The sequence below is a fragment of the Ambystoma mexicanum genome, chromosome 4p, assembly GCF_040938575.1.
Source record: "Ambystoma mexicanum isolate Mex_15411 chromosome 4p, UKY_AmexF1_1, whole genome shotgun sequence".
Classification (NCBI taxonomy): Eukaryota; Metazoa; Chordata; class Amphibia; order Caudata; family Ambystomatidae; genus Ambystoma; species Ambystoma mexicanum.
The window spans coordinates 609,340,826-609,359,316 of NC_090927.1; the positions used below are offsets into that span (position 1 = coordinate 609,340,826).

The 18,491-nt window shown below is 49.3% G+C and overlaps 1 protein-coding gene across 5 annotated transcripts in view; it reads left to right on the forward strand.

Annotated features, from left to right (window-relative positions):
- Positions 1-18,491, forward strand: part of PRIM2 (DNA primase subunit 2) — a 1,404,979-nt gene that overhangs the window by 7,974 nt on the left and 1,378,514 nt on the right. For 3 of the 5 annotated variants that reach the window (XM_069606181.1, XM_069606182.1, XM_069606179.1), the window contains exon 2: positions 14,896-14,993. The exons of the other annotated variants lie outside the window; for them this stretch is intronic. In XM_069606181.1, coding sequence (XP_069462282.1) covers positions 14,956-14,993 — 38 coding nt within the window. In that variant the 5' untranslated portion in view covers positions 14,896-14,955. The remainder of the gene's footprint in view (positions 1-14,895; positions 14,994-18,491) is intronic. 5 annotated transcript variants of the gene reach the window in all.

Here is an 18,491-nt window from a genome sequence, read left to right on the forward strand (position 1 = left end):
CTGGCTTCAGCAAGCCTGTGTTTGTTTTCCACGTGTACTGCAGTGCACTTCAATTAATGCATTGCAAATAGGGCTGGGCTGGCTGTGTTGTTCACTGAACCTGGGGGACTGGAGGAGGTGGAGTTTGCCCGGGCCCAGGCTGGGCTGGCTTCAGGGAGCCTGGACTCCCTGGAGGAGGTGGAGTTTGCCCGGGCCCAAGCTGGGCTGGCTTCAGCAAGCATGGGAGTGGGAGGAGGTGGAGTTTGCCCAGGCCCAGGCTGGGCTGGCCTTAGCAGCCTGGGAGTGAAGGAGGTGGAGTTTGCCCGGGCCCGGGCCGGAACATTCCTGAATCGTGCACGTGTCACTGTTTGGGCTGCATACCCTGCTGTCACACTTCCAAACTCTACGTGCTGTGACTGCCTGTGCCACGGATTTCCAAGGTTCCAGGAAGGTAAGCAGCCCCCAAACCAGGGCTGCTATCCTCCTTTTTTTTTTCTTTTTTTCCCTCTGTCCTGCTTCTCCACCTTTGTTCAAATCTAGTGATGTATGATTAATGCCCCCTTAATACGTGTGATTGCTACTTAAATGTGTTATTATCTATCTACTATTATTTGAAATTCTATATTTTCAAACAATTGAACAGATTTGGGTGCATCACGCAAGGAAATTTGGCTGTCACACTAAGTTGTCAGCACCAGCTCGTAACAAACTGTCCCCAGAGCTGCACGCTCCATAGACTGATAATGAAGGACACGTTGTTTAATGAGCAGGTCGTAAATAGAGGAGGGTTCTACTAGTGCTGCGGGAGAAAAAAGAATGGCATTGCAGTTGGAAGCACGAGAAGGGGTGTGTGTGATAGTGTCCCAAACTGAGCTAAAGGAGATGTGCCTATTGAGTTGCAATTAAGTGGTACGAGGGTGGACTTCCTACTTTAGGGTTCATACAATCACCAATGTTCCCAATAGTTGGGGTGACTGACAGTATGTCAGGTTCTGAGACCTGTTGTCTGTACCACATGCAGTGGTCGAAGTGTGCAGGAGCAGTGCTCCCATGCTTTTCTTTTTTGCATTTCACTGTTCCTATACTTTTACTTTATAAAGAAACCGCTCCGGAATGGTTTCTTTTTAAAATAAAAGTATAGGAACTATTAAAGTCTGCGTCTGTTGTCTGACCCGGGTAAGGGTCGTGATGTCTCAGCTGTGCCTGTGCTTTTCTACATTAAATGCATGCGACCACTAGTGCGCAGGTCGTGTTGGAGTAAAGCACTCGCTTTATGTGCCTGAGTTTCCCTGAAGTCTGCAGAGTGACACAGAACCTCTTAAGATTCTGCTGCTAGTGTGCGATTTCAGCACACCCCAAGGCACCTCACACTTAAAGGTAAGCCAGCTTTATAATTAACCAGTCGTTTCATCCCTGGGCCTGGCCAAGTTCTATGGCAATCTGTCAGCAAACGCATGAATGTTAATTTTTATTTTTGCATTTCATAACCGTTGGGTCCCACATGGCATATGAACAGAGATCTTTGCATTGCCAATACTACGGTCATGAAATGCAAAAGTTAAAAGCTCAGTTGACATGTGTTTTTTTTTTTTTCTCCATTACTTGAAAACCCATGTTTTAATACAGTTGTGTGGCTGTGGTGGGCGGGAGCGGTGCTCCTATACTTTATTTTAAACGTTTTACTTTTCCCATGCTTTTATTTTAAAAAGAAACCAATCCGGAATGGTTTCATCTTAAAATAAATGTGTAGGTAGAAGTTGAAATTTGCACCTCAATGCATGAATGCACTGCACTCAACATTTCCTTAAACAGCAGGTGTCTTGTTTGGGGTTTTGAATTGCGTGTGGGAGGGAGTGGGACGATGGGGTTTGGGGGAGTGTGGTTCAAGTCAGCAGGAAGCATAGCTCCACTACTTCTTTTCGCACACTTCGACCACTGGTCCATCCTCCCTTACTTGTCTCTTGGGAATGGTTTTCGTTTAGAGACCTGTATTTATATAAGTGATTTGTTTTTGAATGAGCATCATGGTCACTTTTGGTGGTTAAGTGATTGCCGTGTGTGGCCTTGCAAAGCAGTAACAAGCCTGTGCAATAAATAGTACGTTCTAATTTCAATTATGTTGTATGACAAAAAGTGTTGTCGTCCAGTGTGTGGCCAGGCACTGCTCCTCGGTCTCTAATGGCAGAATGCAGTTGCTGGTGCTAGGCAGTACTTTGCATCCCAGCAACTAGCGTTCCTTCTGAACGTGTTTTTAGTAGCAGTGGCTACATATCACCTTTTAGGAGCAGGCTATCTACAGAACATGTAAACATGCTGGTATTTCTGCATCATAATTTGTGAATTTTTTTATTTTTCTAAAAAAAAGTTTGTTTGCTGCTTACTCAGACTTGCGTTCTAATACTTAAAATCTTTTCAGACTTTGAATGTAAGCAGATATATGATCCTTTTGACAGTTTTACCTTGGTAGTGTTGCTAAAACATAATTCAGCAAACCAAAAAGGTTTGGCATAACTATGCCTGCAGTTGATTGATTTTAAAACCTTCCAGCTATCATACTTGAGACCCTACGGTCATATACGTCTTGGCCTCCTACTTCTTTAGTTTAAACTTCTAAAAAGGTTGTATTGGTTTACAAAGTAAAATTGGACCTCCTGCTCTGTTGAGTTAAAACTAAAATAAATGTTTGTAAGAAGAACTAAGACAACTTCTTGGTGATGTTTTCTTGTTTGTGTATTGTGTCTTGTTGAAAAAGTGACTTTTCCAGTCAAAATTATATTTAAGACCATGCTTATAAACACACGTGCGCACTATACTGCAATAACCGCGGTATACCGTCATTTCAAATGAAGGTTATCATACCGTCAAAAAATCAATATCGTGACATCCCTACAGCAGGGGCACGATGATACACAGTGCCAGAGGTTTGTAACGCAATTATCGATATATAAATTATTTGCTTTTCATAATGGTGCTGTAATGTGAACAAGTACAGGTAAACTATAGACAACTAAATGTCTCAGAACATTTCCAAGTTAAAAATGTCACCCGAAATATGGATTTATAGGACAGTGAGCTAAAATAACATGAAAAGCAACTCACACTGCCTAAAATTAAAAATGTGATTAGAGCGGAAGGAACTCAGAAACACTTGACACTTTTCTCAAGCGCACCTGGCACTTTTTGAATCTGTTATACTCTTTGCACTTTAATCAGGCATTTCCAATAGTTACGATTTGCCTTGGCGTAATATGGTTCTGCTTTGACTTTGACGCATTTGCACACAGCACTTTTATATGGCTGTATAATGGATTTATATGTACAAGGCAATTTTGTCAGTATTTAATATCGGGCATTCCAAGCGGAGTGGACGAGCACAAATGTACAAACAGAATTTGGCCTGTAGATATTCTGCCCTAGTTCCATAAAAGGAATGATGTACTAGAAATTAGCCCTTGAACTGATTGGGCTTGGCCATGGGTAGCCAATGTAGATGGTGCGCACATGGAGTAATGTGAGCACAACTAGGTGTGTAAGTGGCTACTCTGGCTGCAGATTTCTGCAGGACCTGAAGGTGCCATAAGAAGTAGCCAGTTTGTGCCAGAAATGGGGCGTGGCAGTGTTCAATAGAGGACAGAACAAGTAAGGACACCACAGGGGCATGTAACTGAGAAAGGAGTAAACAAAGAACCTTACTATGGGGTTTTAAGTTGAAGATGGCCCCTTTGACATACTGGACTTGGCTTTTCTGTCTGCGGAATCTCAGATGACATATTTACCCGTAAAGATGGCCAAAAAGAGGGGGTCCAAAAGGCAGTAGAGGAAAGAGGGCCCACCACCAACACCACATTTGTTTCCCTTGAACCAGCTATTACAAATCCATGCACCCACAGCTTCGAGACAGGACCTAAATCTGGTCGCTGCCTTGACAAGAGAGATCTAAACGGACCAGGATCTGTGTGATCTGTTAAGAATAACAGTGGAAGCCATGATAGCAGATAAGCTTGTTAAGAGGTTACATGTACATGGTAAACAAAACCTGGAAGATGGAGGAAACCTGAGGGAATCCACATCTCGAAAAATGGATTGAGAAGTGTGGAAGAAAGATTACTCAAGAAAGGGCAGATGAAGGTTCAAAAAGCTTCATAAGAAGATTCAAAAAGGGCCACCATGACCACCCCACCGTGAGGAGCGCGCTCCTCCCCGGCCATCCGAAAAAGGAGCAATAAGTGGCGTTACAGGACCCCAGGGCAGCAAAAGCAAAGGGGACGACCAGTGAAGCGAGCGGTCCCCAAGAAAACTCCAACTGCAGCGTTTGGGGGCAGAGTTAGTGGACCTGAGACCGCCAGCAGCGATGCCTGTGTGGGGACTGGCAGTCGAGCCGGAGAAGATCAGCGAACCCACGCGGGTGGTGCAGAAGACGCAGGGTACCCATTCAGCCAAGGCAACATAGGCGAGACTGGGGAGTGTGAGCGGACCAACCCGGATCCACTGGCAGTACAGCAGAGCCGGCGCAGCCCGGACACCCAGCTACAAATGAGAGGGAGCGGGTAGTATTCCCCTGAAATCCTGCGCCTGCCTCTGCCCCATACAGCAAGCCCGGCTCCACGCAGCGCAGGGCCCCCATGAACCACGCGGCGCAGGGCCCCCATGAGCTGTGATGCGCCCCAGCTGGCGCAGGCTAAGTAGGCATAATTAAGGGAGTTGGCAGCCAAGAAGCAGGCGCACGCAAGACGCTCCCCTCCCAAACAACGGACATGGAGGTTTATGAAAGCATCTGCCCCAGCGCACCATAACCTACACTTCGAAGGGGACCCCCCCTATGGCAGGAGACCCGCAGCATACCCGGACCCCGGCAAAGGCCCATGCCCATACCATTCAGCAATATCAGAGGCAAACTGCAGTAATAGAAGGGTTACAGCACTAAGTCTCCTGCAGCATCCCCCGCTAACGGCCAGGGAAGGAACCCGGGGGCGAGGGGTGGGGACGGCACGTGCCCCCAACCCTCAGCATTTGACTCTGCAGGAGAGCGCTGCTTCGCTCCACCACCCACCCTTATGAAAACTAACCCTGCCATGCAAGATTAACCGAGAAGGAACCTCCATGGGTTCAAGAACATACTTAGAGGCTCAGGAGTGGTGGGAGCACGGGGGCCCCCTGGGAAGAAATTCAAGAAGCTCCTGGACTCCAGGCCAGTGTGACACTGCGACCATAACCACTAATACCTTTGAGCGTATTAGCCCCACGGCCCCCAGGGGGGCAACCAACCTAGGCTCTAAAGGGGAGCTAGACCGCCGCTGCGCACAGGAGGGAGAGAAAAGCATCCCCTTCCTACAGAACTGGCCAATACCCCGGGGTCAAGAAGAACCTCAGAGGCCTGGGAAGAAGCCCCCTACAGTAAGGTGCAGGCAGGCACTCGCCATCAGCAGGGAATGTTGCGCAACAAGGCCAAGGAGGCCAAAAAAGGCCCCAGATCTCAAGAAAACAGAAGGGACCCTCCAAAAGCTATGGAGAAATGAGGGGGAAGCCCCGGAGGAAGAGGATCCATCGGTGACAGAGAGGCAGCAGTTGGAGGAACCCCTGGCGCTACCACAGGGGCAAGAGGTCACAAGCAAGGGGCTGCAACAGTGCTTTAAGGCATTCAGTGACCAAATGACTGCTACCCTTCAGACACAATTAAGCCTAATACGCACAGAACTTGCACAATCCCTGCAGGAAATCAAAGGCGACAGTTGAATTGATACAAATGAAACGCAATTCAAGAACTCACTTAAAACACCCGGAAGATAGATGTATTAGCGAAGCAGCAGGTGGTAGCGACACAACCTGGAGCTCCAAGTCAAGGACTTGGAGAACCGCTCAGGAAGGTCCAACATCAGGGTGAAGGGGCTGCAAGAAAGTGCGAGCGATGCCGACCTCAGGGAAACAATGCAGCACGTGTTCAAAGATTTGCTGGGCATGGCTGGGGGAGAAATTCTCAGATAGAAGGTCCGCAGCGAGAAGAACCCGGGGCCAGGCAAGAGAAGTGGCGATGGCTTTACAGCGATACAACCGAAACAAATGGATCCGCCAAGCGGCGAGGAAAGCAACCCTGATAAAAGTGAACAGCGCCGTCAGGACTTTTCCAGTACCTGGCCAAATCCATACTAACAATGAGGAGGCAAATGGGCCCGGTGACCAAAGCCCAGATAAGATCCAGGTGGACATTCTCCTTTGGAATGGTCTTCAAATGGGAAGGGTGCCAACACCTCATCACTACGTTTGATGAGGGACCCAAGATCCTGAATATTGACGAAGGGGATGCAGGGGGAGGACCTAAATAGAGGCCAGAACATGAAAGCCACCAAGAGAAGCCATGGGAGTGGAGAAGAGTAGAGGGGTCAGAGCCGAGACACAAACAATTGCAGGGTCCGGGGGGGGGATAGCAACCGAAGCCCCAGGCTGAATAGGCTGTCCACTTAACAGCAGCAGGGGTGGGGGGGAGGAATCACGAGACACGGGTTAAGACCTGGTGGGGTTACACAGGGAATGTCAGCCTAAGGGTCGGCTCCGGGAGACTGTGGGGCTGGTGGGTGACGGATCTTGGAAACAGGGGAGAGCAGAGGAATGGCTCTCCCCGTACAGTTATTCTCTGGGATGGGAACGAGATCCAGCAACCTAGGACGATGTTGCGGCTTGGGGAAGTTGAGCCGAGTCCAGCCGGAAGGGGCGATGTTACGGCCTGGGGAAGTTGAGCCGAGTCCAGCTGGAGGGGGATCGTTTCGACATGGTTACTCTCAGAACGTAACGGGGTATTGGTAGGGATCCAAATACTAAAACTCAATGTTAAAGGACTAAACACACCGACTAAAGAGACAAACTGGAGAACCTCCTCCAGGATACCAAGCCCGACATTGGGACGCTCCAGGGGACCGATATCCGTAAGCAAGACAGATACAGAATGAAGTTGAGGATAACCCCAGGTTCTGCAGGCCAACGACAAGAGCAAAGCTTATGGGGTCCTCATAGCGTTTAGACACCTACCTGACGTCGAAATAATAGGCCCAAAAGTCGACAAGGAAGGTAGATTCCTCTTCGTCCAGCTACAATGGGGGGTGGCCTCTCACAATCGCCACAGTGTACGCCCCCAACTCTGGGCAGGACAAATACTTGCAGGGGGTTTTGGAGAAGCTAAACCAATTAACAAAAAGCCAGCTAATACTGACGGGATTTTAACTTGGCGTGGCGCCCATCCACGGACAGAAACGCAGACAGGACACCCACATCTGAAGGCCCATCTAGTCAACTACAGGCTAGCATAACAGGCTAGCATAACAGAATGGCATTAGCAGATACATGGCATGAACTAAAAGGGGACTCCCAGGGGTATACTTACTACTCACATGTGCACCGAACATTCTCAAGAATTGATTACCTATTGGTTTTCGCAGACAATGCTTTACCAAGTATGGATCATAGAAAGGGAAACCATAGCCATGCCCGACCACACTCCCCTGCAGCTACAAATCCAATGGGAGGGGGGGGGGACATCTGGAAGTGGCGGTTCCCCTGACTTCTGTTGAGAGATGCATTAATTTGCGACGAGATACATAAGTCCATCTGCAACTTCTTTGGGGAAAATAAGACCCCGGAGGTGCAGGAACATGTAGTATGGGACGCCTTTAAGGCAACCATGTGGGGATGCTCCTAGCAAAGCAGGCATCTCGAGCCAAACGGGAGAAGGCCCTTCAGGTGGACCTAGAACAGGGGTAATGGAGACCGATAGTGGGGGTAATGATCAGGAGGGAGTATAGGCATATCAAAGGGCAAATCAATATCCTTCTAGCTAAACGAGCAGTAAAATCGCTCCGATTCTTGAGGCAGAAGTATTACCTCCAGGCAAACAAGACAGGCCGGCTCTTAGCCAGGTAGGTCAAGCAGAAGGAGGCGGCAGGTACAATACGCCTCATTCAGATGGTGCAGGGACAGGAAACCACACGTACAGAAGAGATCCTTCAGGCGTTCAGAGTTCTTGTCCACCTGGTCAAAGTCAACTATGAAGCACCACTTATCAGGCTGGCTATCAATAGGCATGTCTCCCAGGCGATAAGGATCACTAGGGGTACTAAGCAGGGCTGCCCATGTCACCATTCCTGTACGCAAACTTTCTCAAACCCTTCCTAGCTAGAATTGGACATGAGAGGGGAATAAAAGGGAATACATTCGGTGGGGAAGACCATAAGGCAATGGCCTTTGCCGACGACCTCCTAGTCGTGCTAACAGACATGGACACTTCCCTCAGGAAGTTAACAGCACTCCTAGGGGAATTTGGCAGAGTGGCAGACAAGACCAACAACCAAAAACAACAGTTGATTAATGAAAACATTATTGGCTAATGCTTTCACTTTGGTTCGTCTTGCGCTGGTCCAAGAATGTCACCTCTAGCGGCACAATACGAATGCCCCCGGCCGTCCCTCTTAATCGCGGCCCCAGTTCCGAATAACAACAAAATAGAACCAGTGTCCTATTCCATTATTCCTAGTTTAAGTATTCAGGCGACCAGCCTGCTTTGAACACAGTACTTTTTTCAAAGTAAACGCTTCAGACCTCCAGGACGTTCAAGCAGGGGCTGGGACAGGCGGTGGTAGCTCGCCTCACGACGGACCGCCATCTCGATCCCAAGATCCAACTACAAGCTTTTTAACTGCAGCAACTTTAATATATGCTATTGGAACTGGAATTACTGTGGCTGCTGGCACCAGACTTGCCCACCAATGGGTACTCGTTAAAGGATTTAAAAATTGTACTCATTCCAGTTACAGTGCCTCGAAAGAGTCCTGTACTGTTATTTTTCGTCACTAACTCCCGTATTCGTGATTGGGTAATTTCGGCGCCTGCTGCATTCCTTGATGTGGTAGCCGTTGCTCAGGCTCCCTCTCCAGAATGAAAACCCCGATTCCCCATTGCTCGTGGTCACCAAAGTACCATCGAAAGTTGATCTGAATGCATCGTCGCGGTCACATGGATGTGCAATCGGCATGAGGTTATTTAGAGTCACCAAAGCGGCCGGACGAGCCCGGATTGGTCTTGGTCTGATAAATGCATGCATCCCGGGAGGTCCGCGCTCGTCGACATGTATTAGCGCTAGAATTACCAGCTATCCAAGTAACAGATGGCGCGATCAATGGAACCATAACTGATTTAATGAGCCATTTGCAGTTTCACTGTACCAGTCGTTTGTACTTACACGTGCATGGCTTAATCTTTCAGACACGCATATGCTACTGGCAGGATCAATGAGGTAGCCGCACCTGATGGAGGGTGGCAACGGGGGGGGGGGTGCGCGCGACTGCCTCAGAGCCAACCTTTGCACCCTCTGGGGCTGTCTGCAGGACCCGAGCGCCAAAGAGCATCCCTAGACGTGTGCGTGTCGGGTGGACAGGTTGGTCACGCGGGTGCCGGCGGCCGGGCCTGCTCAGCCATGCCACAGGGTGGGTGGGAGAGACCAGGCACAACTTGAACCGGTAGGGGGGGGGGGGGTTTGCCAGCACGCTGCCACTGGTATGGCGACAGAGGGGGTCAGCAGCCATCGTGTGTTCCGAACTGCTGGAGAAACGTGCTTGGTGGAGGAGGGGCTGCGTCGTGGCTTGCGAGGGGGATCCCGTCTGATCTGACCACTGGGGAGTTGCCGGGGTGCTTAGCCTTCACTCTAGAGCTGCCCACACGAGGGGGCCCTCCCCGAGGGAAGCAAACCCTTGACACGGTCCCAAGGCGGGTGGAAGCAAATTGCTTGAAACAGCCGAGGATGGCCAAGCAGTCCAACCCTAGACAAACCAAGTGCACCAAATCGATCCCATGGAGTGCTCGGAAAAGCACCCCCAGCAGGCCAGTCTCTGCTGGGGCATTGCGTGGGGCACGCTCCCCCGGCTGGCCCGGGTTTTCACCATAGAGCCCGGGTTGGGCAACGAGAACCAAGAGGAGCGCAGACGGGTCCCTCTCACCCAGTCTATAGTCATCCGGAGGAAGGAGACTAAGTTTTGTCATCTGTGTACCCAGAGTGACAGAGTGGGACCTCTCGGCAAAAGCGTCGGGCTCCTTATAGACCAAACTGGAGAAACATTTTAAACTGACGCCCATCAGAACTTCCAGAGCAGCCAAGCCGCCTGGTCCTTGCAGACATTCCTCTGGCCAATAACCAGATGGCCGGGCTCGGAGAGCGGCCATCTGGTAGGTCAAAGCATTCCAATGGGCCTGGATGGGAAGGGCCTTTGGCCCTCCCGCCTGACAAAGGACAGGGCACCGGCAGGTGTCCAAAGCCATGGGCCAGCACCAATCGTCATCCTCGAGCTCTGGCAAGGCCACCTTACAGTTTTTCTCCCCCTCCACGTAAGAGGTTTTTGATCCACCCTGGAGCTTATCCCTCTGGGGAGGGACAGTCGCCCCACATTTGAGACAGGTCAGAGGATGATTTCCAATAGATCGCAGCGACGTAGCTGCTCTGCTACTTACGAAACCCTGAACCAGAATCAGGTTGTCGAATGATTTAGCACCAGATTCCGCACAAACATGCGGTGCAATATGGGTGAGAGAGGTGGCCCCCTTCTGTCCACACTCAAGTCCTGAGGCAATCGGCTCTACACACCGGCCCCCGAGGCCAGCTATCCTAAGCTAACCGATGCTCGACAGCGCTGCAGTATCACGGTCTGGGGTCGAGGGGGGATTTCGGACGTAGAGGCGTTCAGTCAATCCCACAGATGGTAGCTTCACCCCATTGGCTCCTCAGCCAAGCATGCACACCAGATGTCTGAACCTGCGGTTCCTCTCGTACTGAACAGGATTACTATTGTAACAACACATCATCAGTAGGGTAAAACTGACCTGTCTCACGACGGTCTAAATCCACCTCACGTTCCCTATTAGTGGGTGAACAATCCGATGCTTGGTGAATTCTGTTTCACAATGATAGGAAGAGTCGACATCGAAGTATCAAAAAGCGACGCCGCCACAAGCCAGTTATCACTGTGGTAACCTTTCTGATACCTCCTGCTTGAAACCCAAAAAGTCAGCAGGATCGTGAAGCCCTGCTTTCACGGTCTGTATTCATACTGAAAAATCGAGATCAAGCTAGCTTTTGCCCTTCTGCTCCGCGGGAGGTTTCTGTCCTCCTTGAGTTCGCCTTAGGACACCTGCGTTATCCTTTGACAGGGTGTACCACCCCAGTCAAACTCCCCACCTGCCACTGTCCCCGGAGCGGGTCGTGCCCGGCAGGTGCCGAGTGCTTGGAGCAAGAAGCGAGAGCCCCACGGGGCTCGCCCCCCGCCTCACCGTGTAAGTGGAAAAACAATGAGTAGTGGTATTTCACCAGCGGCCCGAGGGCCTCCCACTTATCCTACCTCAAGTCTCTTCACAGTGCCAGACTAGAGTCAAACTCAACCAGGTCTTCTTTCCCAGGCGATTCTGGGATAGGGATACTCGGGGTCTCTTGAGTGTTTTCTTCTGATTTGTAGCCCGCTGTAAGAATTTGCCCCCTCCCCCACAATGGCTGTGTTTTTTTTTCTTTTTCATCACTTTGGCCGGGCTGGGCTTTATCCCTCAGGGGCCCGTCTCCTCTCGGCAAGCTACTTCGGTAGGGAGGGTTGAGGTAGTGGCTTGCGTAGATCTTACATTTTCTGGCTTTTTGCCTTCTTAGGCGTTCGCGAGATCTCCAAGCCTACTTCCCGGGATTGTGTGGTCCTTTGTCTTCAGATGTTAATTGGGCTAATGAGTTTCCTTCTTCCACGTTATCCGCACAATACCCCCATGCATTATTCCTTGTCAGCGTATCTGGAGGAGTTGTTAAATCCTCTGACCACTATCGTGGACTTCGACAATTCTTTCATGTTCGTTTTCTTAACCGCAAGCGAGCAGCAGGTAGGAGGGGATGGGGGAGAGCTGCCTCCTGACCTTAGAGCGTCGGCCGTGGGCTTACCCCAGGGGTGACGGTGTTTATAGCAATGGAAACCATATCTCCAGCTTCAGATAGTCTTCGATGTAGCTTTCTTTGTATTCATGAGGGCACGCTGGATGCATTGCCTCAGCGGTCTGTTTTGTTTATCACCCGCTCCAGTGTGTCACACACTAGGTTCTCCCGGGAGACGCAGCTCTTACCTTCAATCTTCTCGCTGCCCCCCTTCCTGCTAGGAGTTGCCGTTTGCTGCTTGAAGTTGGCGGGGCAAGATTCTTCCTCCATAATCCTATGGCGCCTGCTGCGCAGACTTCTGTTTTCGTCCATTGGCCCCCCTGACAGCCACGGACTGCAACAGACTGCGTCCGTCTCAGCGTCCACAACACTGTTTAATGCGCTTCTTCTGGATGAATGGAGCGTGTAGAAAGACTGCAAACCAAAGGGAACGTCTGTCTGCTACAGACTGCGTCCCACTCAACATCCACACTACGCCATAAGCAACGTTTTCTTTTACTTGAACCACACCCGGCACAGCTCCTGCAGCTCACCTCTGAAAGCAGTTGGGTGGCTGCATCGTGTGGGATAGTTTAAATGATAATGGGGGTTATTTATTAATGCAATGTTTGTCGGATACAGGTATCCGACAAACATTGTATAAATAAACTGGGTCGTGGCTGAGGACTTTAACTTCCTCTGGTGACCCTGTGCACCCTGCACAGGGTCACCAGAGGAAGTTAGTTTCTTTTCCTGCAGCTGTGACCTGTATCCAAGTCCTGCTGTATACACGTAGGGGGGCAGAGACATCAGAGCGCTCATGGCGGCAATTTGCTGCTCCGCTCGGTGCCGCCTCTTTTCTTTTTTTTTTTTCCAAAGTAACCCAGCGCAGAGCATGGGTTTGGGATTTGCGACGATGGATCCGGCTACACACCTGGTGCGGGATCCGGCGAGAGCCGGCCCTATGACCAGCGCTGCCGTTATCTGCACAACACAGCTTTCACTGTTAAAGCAGCAGTGGGCACACTACGACGGCATGCAGTTCCCTTGGTATGATTTCTGTAACTTTACTGCCTTTACGAGGTGAGGGGTTCTGAACATTGCAGGGAGATGTGCCTGACTTTACCGCTTCGTGCTTCCAGGCAGTGCATTGACCCCCCCTCACCCCCCCCCCAAATATTTATTTCTTTCTGTATAGGACCGACTTCCTACCTGCGTTGTCTCACTGACTAGGTGCCTGCCCGTTGCTTTGCTAGTATACAGTGAAAATGCAAACGCCTATGTAGTCTTGCGAGCAAGATAACCATGAGTATTTAGCCCAAAAAAAAGCCATACTGTAGGCAGAGGTCTTCTATCTGTGGGGCGTGTGATCCAGGACAGGGAGAAAAGAGAAAATACATGCTCAGTCAGTGCAATGTGATGGGGGCTCGGGGGGAATAAATGCAGCCTGGATGTGCGCTTGCCTGCATTTGGATCGCGTGTCCACGCTGCGTTGTTGCTTCCTGCTGGTGCTGCCAGCATCTTATTGCCTGGTAAGGGATGCCGCTTCTCAGCTCAGACCGCCGCACCACAGTTGGAGGGAGTGCCGGGAAGCAAGCGTTTCAGGCCTTTGTCGGTCCCTCTGCTTCCCTCTCTCCCTTTGGACCCACAAAGAATAACGCGTGGGGAAAGGTGAGCAGGGGGGCCGGATCACTGCAATGCTGGTTCCCCCTGCACCCCTCTCCCTCTGTGCCCCCACCTTGCTTGGCCATGGGGGAAGAGGCGAGCAGCAACGGAAGCACGCATTTCCAGTGTTGTATGATATTCAGCTCCCCCACAGCAGATTGCTGGGCTCTCCAGCAATCTGCTGTGGGGGAGACAGATATCATACAACACCGGTCCCCCTGCTTTGGCTGTCCCTCTGCCTCGTCAACCCTCTGCTCCATGGGACGGCGCTGGCCGGGTCCAAGATCCAGCATCATATGTCTGGCCAGGTCTCGGGACCCGGCCTACCTCAGCCATGACCAGGCTTTACCGCCCCCAGCTTTGCAGAGGTAAGCTGGGGGCTCAGTGACCTAACAGTGCTCCTTTCCCCAGCCGTCACTTGCGCATTTCCTGGCTCTGTTTGCTCATCCCGTTTGTTTTTTTCTGTCCTGAAAGGGACACCACAGAAATCGATGGGCCATGAACATCACTGTGGCGGGGAGGGGGGTGGTCAATGTTAAATACCCCAACCCATCCCATGGCCAAACATATTTTATAGCACTTCCTTTTTTATAAGTAATTGCAAAAAGGCATTCGATTTTGCATTATTTTTTTGTTTTTATTGTTTGTTACCCTTAAACAGTCTCCGCAATGGTCTGTCAACCTGCTGAGCTACCCCAGGAGCCATCTACTATAGAGCAAGTCTATGCATCCCTTGATGTACTAAAATCACTGCATTACCAACAGTACTTTGGGTGCACCGCTGCCATAGAAGTGATTTAAAGTGGAATTCATGTATATCATCCTGCTGTGGGTGCCAGGCCTTCGCCTGCATGTGGCACCATATGTTGCAGAGAAGCCAGGGGCCCTCGTCTGGCATGGTAGCTGCGGCAGTCAACTGCTACGTCAGCGCTGTCACCTAACTGCAGTATAAGCTACATGGCTATTACTCGATGTTTCCGAAATAACATGTCGTATTCTATGTAGATGAATGATTGGAATGCCAGCAGGCTGGACTTCTCAACTGTTAAGGGTAAAATATAACAAGCTGATGCTCACTCTTTTATTTTTTTTTGTCTCTGTGACTGAGTACAAGTCACGTTTTCAGGTATGTGTTCTGACTGCTCTCTGCCAGCTGGGGTGGACTGGCCTATAGCAAACTTTGGAGATTTCCTGGTTGGACCCTGCACTATAGGTCCCTTTTGTGTGCGAGGGAGGATGTGTGACAACTGGCAGAGCGTAGTGCGCAAATATTGGTATGGTCAATGGTACATCTATCTTTTTTATTTTTTTATTTATTGTACTTTTTCAATTGCAAGAACACAAATTGGCTCAATCATCCCATCTTGGACAGCAAAGTCCCCAGCAGCAATGGCACCATGAAAAATCCTGACATCTGTATTAGGCCTTGCCGACGGTAAGAATGTCTTTTTTTTTTAAAACAACTGTATTTTGCTGTGGGTGATGGTGGGGTAATTTTAAAGGTGTAGTGGGAGTCGCCATCAGGGATTTAAAACCTATTTTTGAGGCCGTTCCTTTCTCATGTTCAGTTTGGGGGCGGTACTGAAAGTTCACGTTTCATGTGGGAGTTGCATTTACAGTGCACTGTGTACTCTCTGGGTTTCCAAGCGTTCCGTCCTGCTTACTAGTTGATGCCTAACACCAAGAGCTGGTTTTAAGTGTGAGGCAGAATCCTATGCAGTACCCTTTGGGAACATCGCACACAATTGACTACGTGCAAGTACAATTTCACCTTTGGTACAAGCCTGTACTACACAGTAAAGTGGTAGCGATGGCTGAGCAGCCAGTCTTATCTCAAGAGTAAAGTGAGCAGTATCAGAAGTTACACAAAGGACAGCAGTTACTATGGTTCAAACAAACACTGATTCAAGGTTTTGGAGTAAAAGAATATACATTGATTTACACCATCAGTTATAAAACAGTTAAAAGCAGCAGAAAATCACAATCTTGATACACTAAAACACCCAATCAATTCTGGACAAGTTAAGCTCAAAAATGAAGTGTGAGCAAAATGGTACTCCAGCAATTTAAAAAGAGAGGTAAAGGACAAGGTTATCAATAATCAACAACACCACCAACAAGTGATAGGGAAATCTAGAGAAGGCTTACTACAACTAGGGTTCAAGTCAATAGGCCTGGGCCAATGTTAATGGTTCAGAGTCTTTGCAGAGTATCCCACAGTTCAGAGAGTCCAAAACGAAGTTGGTCGAAGGAAATATTGATCAAAAGAGTAGAGAAGGTCAAGCCTTCGGAGAGGCGAAAGATTTCAAACACTCGACCGCAGTCGGAACGAACGACCGACCGGATTTGAACAGTACCTTAAATGAAGAAGAATGCTGTAGCTGAGGCGGTTGTTCCTGGCACTTCCTGCAGGCTCACGGTTCTTCAAGCGACTGTCAAGGCGACAAGGAGGAAGACTGGAGGGTCCTGCACTGCCCAGGGAAAAAGCCAGCAGCAGAGCAAAGCGTCGACTAAAATGTGCGCTCCTTAAAACCCAAACGGGTTCCGTTCCTCCTGGCTATCCGGTTCACTGCAGCGATGCACAGCAAATTCGACCAGGAGAGGGAGGCTGGCGTTTGGTGTCTGGCGAGCTGGTTGGTCCCAACAAGCTCAAGGGAAGAACATTCCTTGCAGAGCTTCTCTGTCAGAGTTTCGGGCGATTCAGACCTGCAGCAGGCGCTTCACCAGGATGTCCAGTAGTTGCAGCAGTCATCTTCCTTCAGCTCCTCGTTGGTTCTCTCGTTCCAGTGGCGACTCTGCCTTCCAAGTAGTCCCAAAGACCTGCTTTTAAGCAGTTTTCCCCCATTCACACAGCCTGGCTGTCAATCACACAGCAGAGTGGCTGTCCTGGCAGGACAGTCAACTAGCCAATCAAGCAAGAGTGCGACTTGGGTCTCCAAGGAGACCCTGTGCAGGGGGCCTCAAACCCCTCCCTCACATCCTGTCCACCCAGACACTCGGGCGCCTAAGGAGGGCTTCTGTGCAGAAGGACAGCAAACAAAGGAACCAAACCTGGTTTGGCGCGCAGAGTAAAACACGAGAAAGATCTTTACAAAAAGAAATGGCGAATAAACCCGACCGGATCCAAATAAAAATCAATGGGGTCCAGCGGGTTAGAGTTTGAGGCTACCACCATAGCCTCTAACTGTACCGAGGCTATTTTCATAGCTCTCGGTAGAATACAAATTTTAGATACCACTGCCACCAGCCAAATCTTAGAACGGCAAACTAAATATTGTTCCATGAGAAACAGACATAAAGGGATAACAACTATTAACCCTTCAGTACTCGATTGGAAGATAGGTTGTACTGGGTCTGTAAATTTAAAAAGACAAAGTCAATGGCAACTTTACATGTACTGGGAGACAGTAGTCAGTCCCAGAAAATGGACTTTAAAGTGGGAAGTCTAAAAAGACAACCCTGTGTCACTGCACTAAAGGTGCTGTGTGACACACAGTAAAAAGATGCCTATGGAGTAGGTGAGACTCCATAGTCCATGAGCAAAAAATGTACAACACACAGCAAAAACACATGTAATAGTGGGGAAAAAAGGCTCACACTCTTACCAGGTGAAAACATAAATCCTAGAAATCCAGCAAAGCTGCGAGGGACTCATCAGGTAAGGGAAATTAGCCATTCTGGAGAATTCTCCCTAACATTAACCCCTGCTCATTTTGGAGTTGCAGGTAGAAATGTATCCTTGACTGTTTTCATTGCAGCAACATTGCTCCAAGCGTTGGTGTGTCAACCTAACCACCTGTGTCCCAGCAAGAAAAATCCAGTGAAGCACTTGACCCAGTCATGCAGGCAAGTAAGGATTTCTTTTCCCTGTGTAACATTGGTTGAGTAGAAGTGCTGAAGGTTTATATTGGCCCTGTGCATCCAGGTATGGTTTTCGCCGCCAATCTGTGGCCTTATCCAGTGTTAGGCAGAATTGCATGCAGTAGCCTCTGGGACCACCACATACAATTAGGACTACAGGTGTAAGCAAAACCAACCTTTGGTATAAGTCTGTACTACAGTTTTTGGTAGCAGGATTGAGCAGTCGGGCTTATCTCAAGAGGGAATGTGAGCTGTAAGGGCTGTTACACAGGTCTACAATCACAAGTATTCAAATAGACACTTACACTCAACCTTTCTTGGTAAAACACTTATGAAGGATAGCATTCACTAAAAGGAGGCAAGTTATATCACACATATATACTACAGTATTGATTACTTAAGCAGTTGCGTTCCCCTGAAGTAAGGGCAAAATAGCAGTAAAGTAGGAGTAAAAAGGCATAGGTTAATCCAACGAATATCCCAGTGATTCTGAAACCTGGCAAATAGTTCACCAGAGGAGTCAATTCAATGCAGTAGGTTAGGCCAAAGTCAATGGGCTAATGTCTTGTATAGGATAAAACGGTTCTGGTTATTAAACGGTAAAGTCTTTGCCAAAGTTCTCAGAAGTAGTCGTTGAAGAAAGTATTCTAGGTCACAAGATGATCGGGCCTGAAAGTTGCCCACGTTATAAGCACTTTTGCAGTGAGAGGTAAGTTCTCTCGAGTTTTCACAGTACCTGCCAATGAAGAAAAAGATGCAGCTGAAGACTTCTGTTCCTGGCATTTCCTGCAGATCTTGCTGTTCCTGAGCCTCAGTCGTGGGGACAAGAGGGAGGATGTCGGGGTACTCCTGCACTGCGACTGGTCACAAAGCTGGCAGACTTGGCAAATCTTCAGTTCCAGTAGCTTTCCTTCAAGCACACAAGCTAGTGTTCTTCTCCCTGGTTAATCCTAACCAGCTCCGAGAATGGTATCCAGGTGTCTTACGAGTTGATTGGTCCTACCAACTCAAAGGAAGAAGTCGTCCTTGAAGGGGTTTCTCTGTCGAGCTGAAGTGGGAATTTTGGACCTGC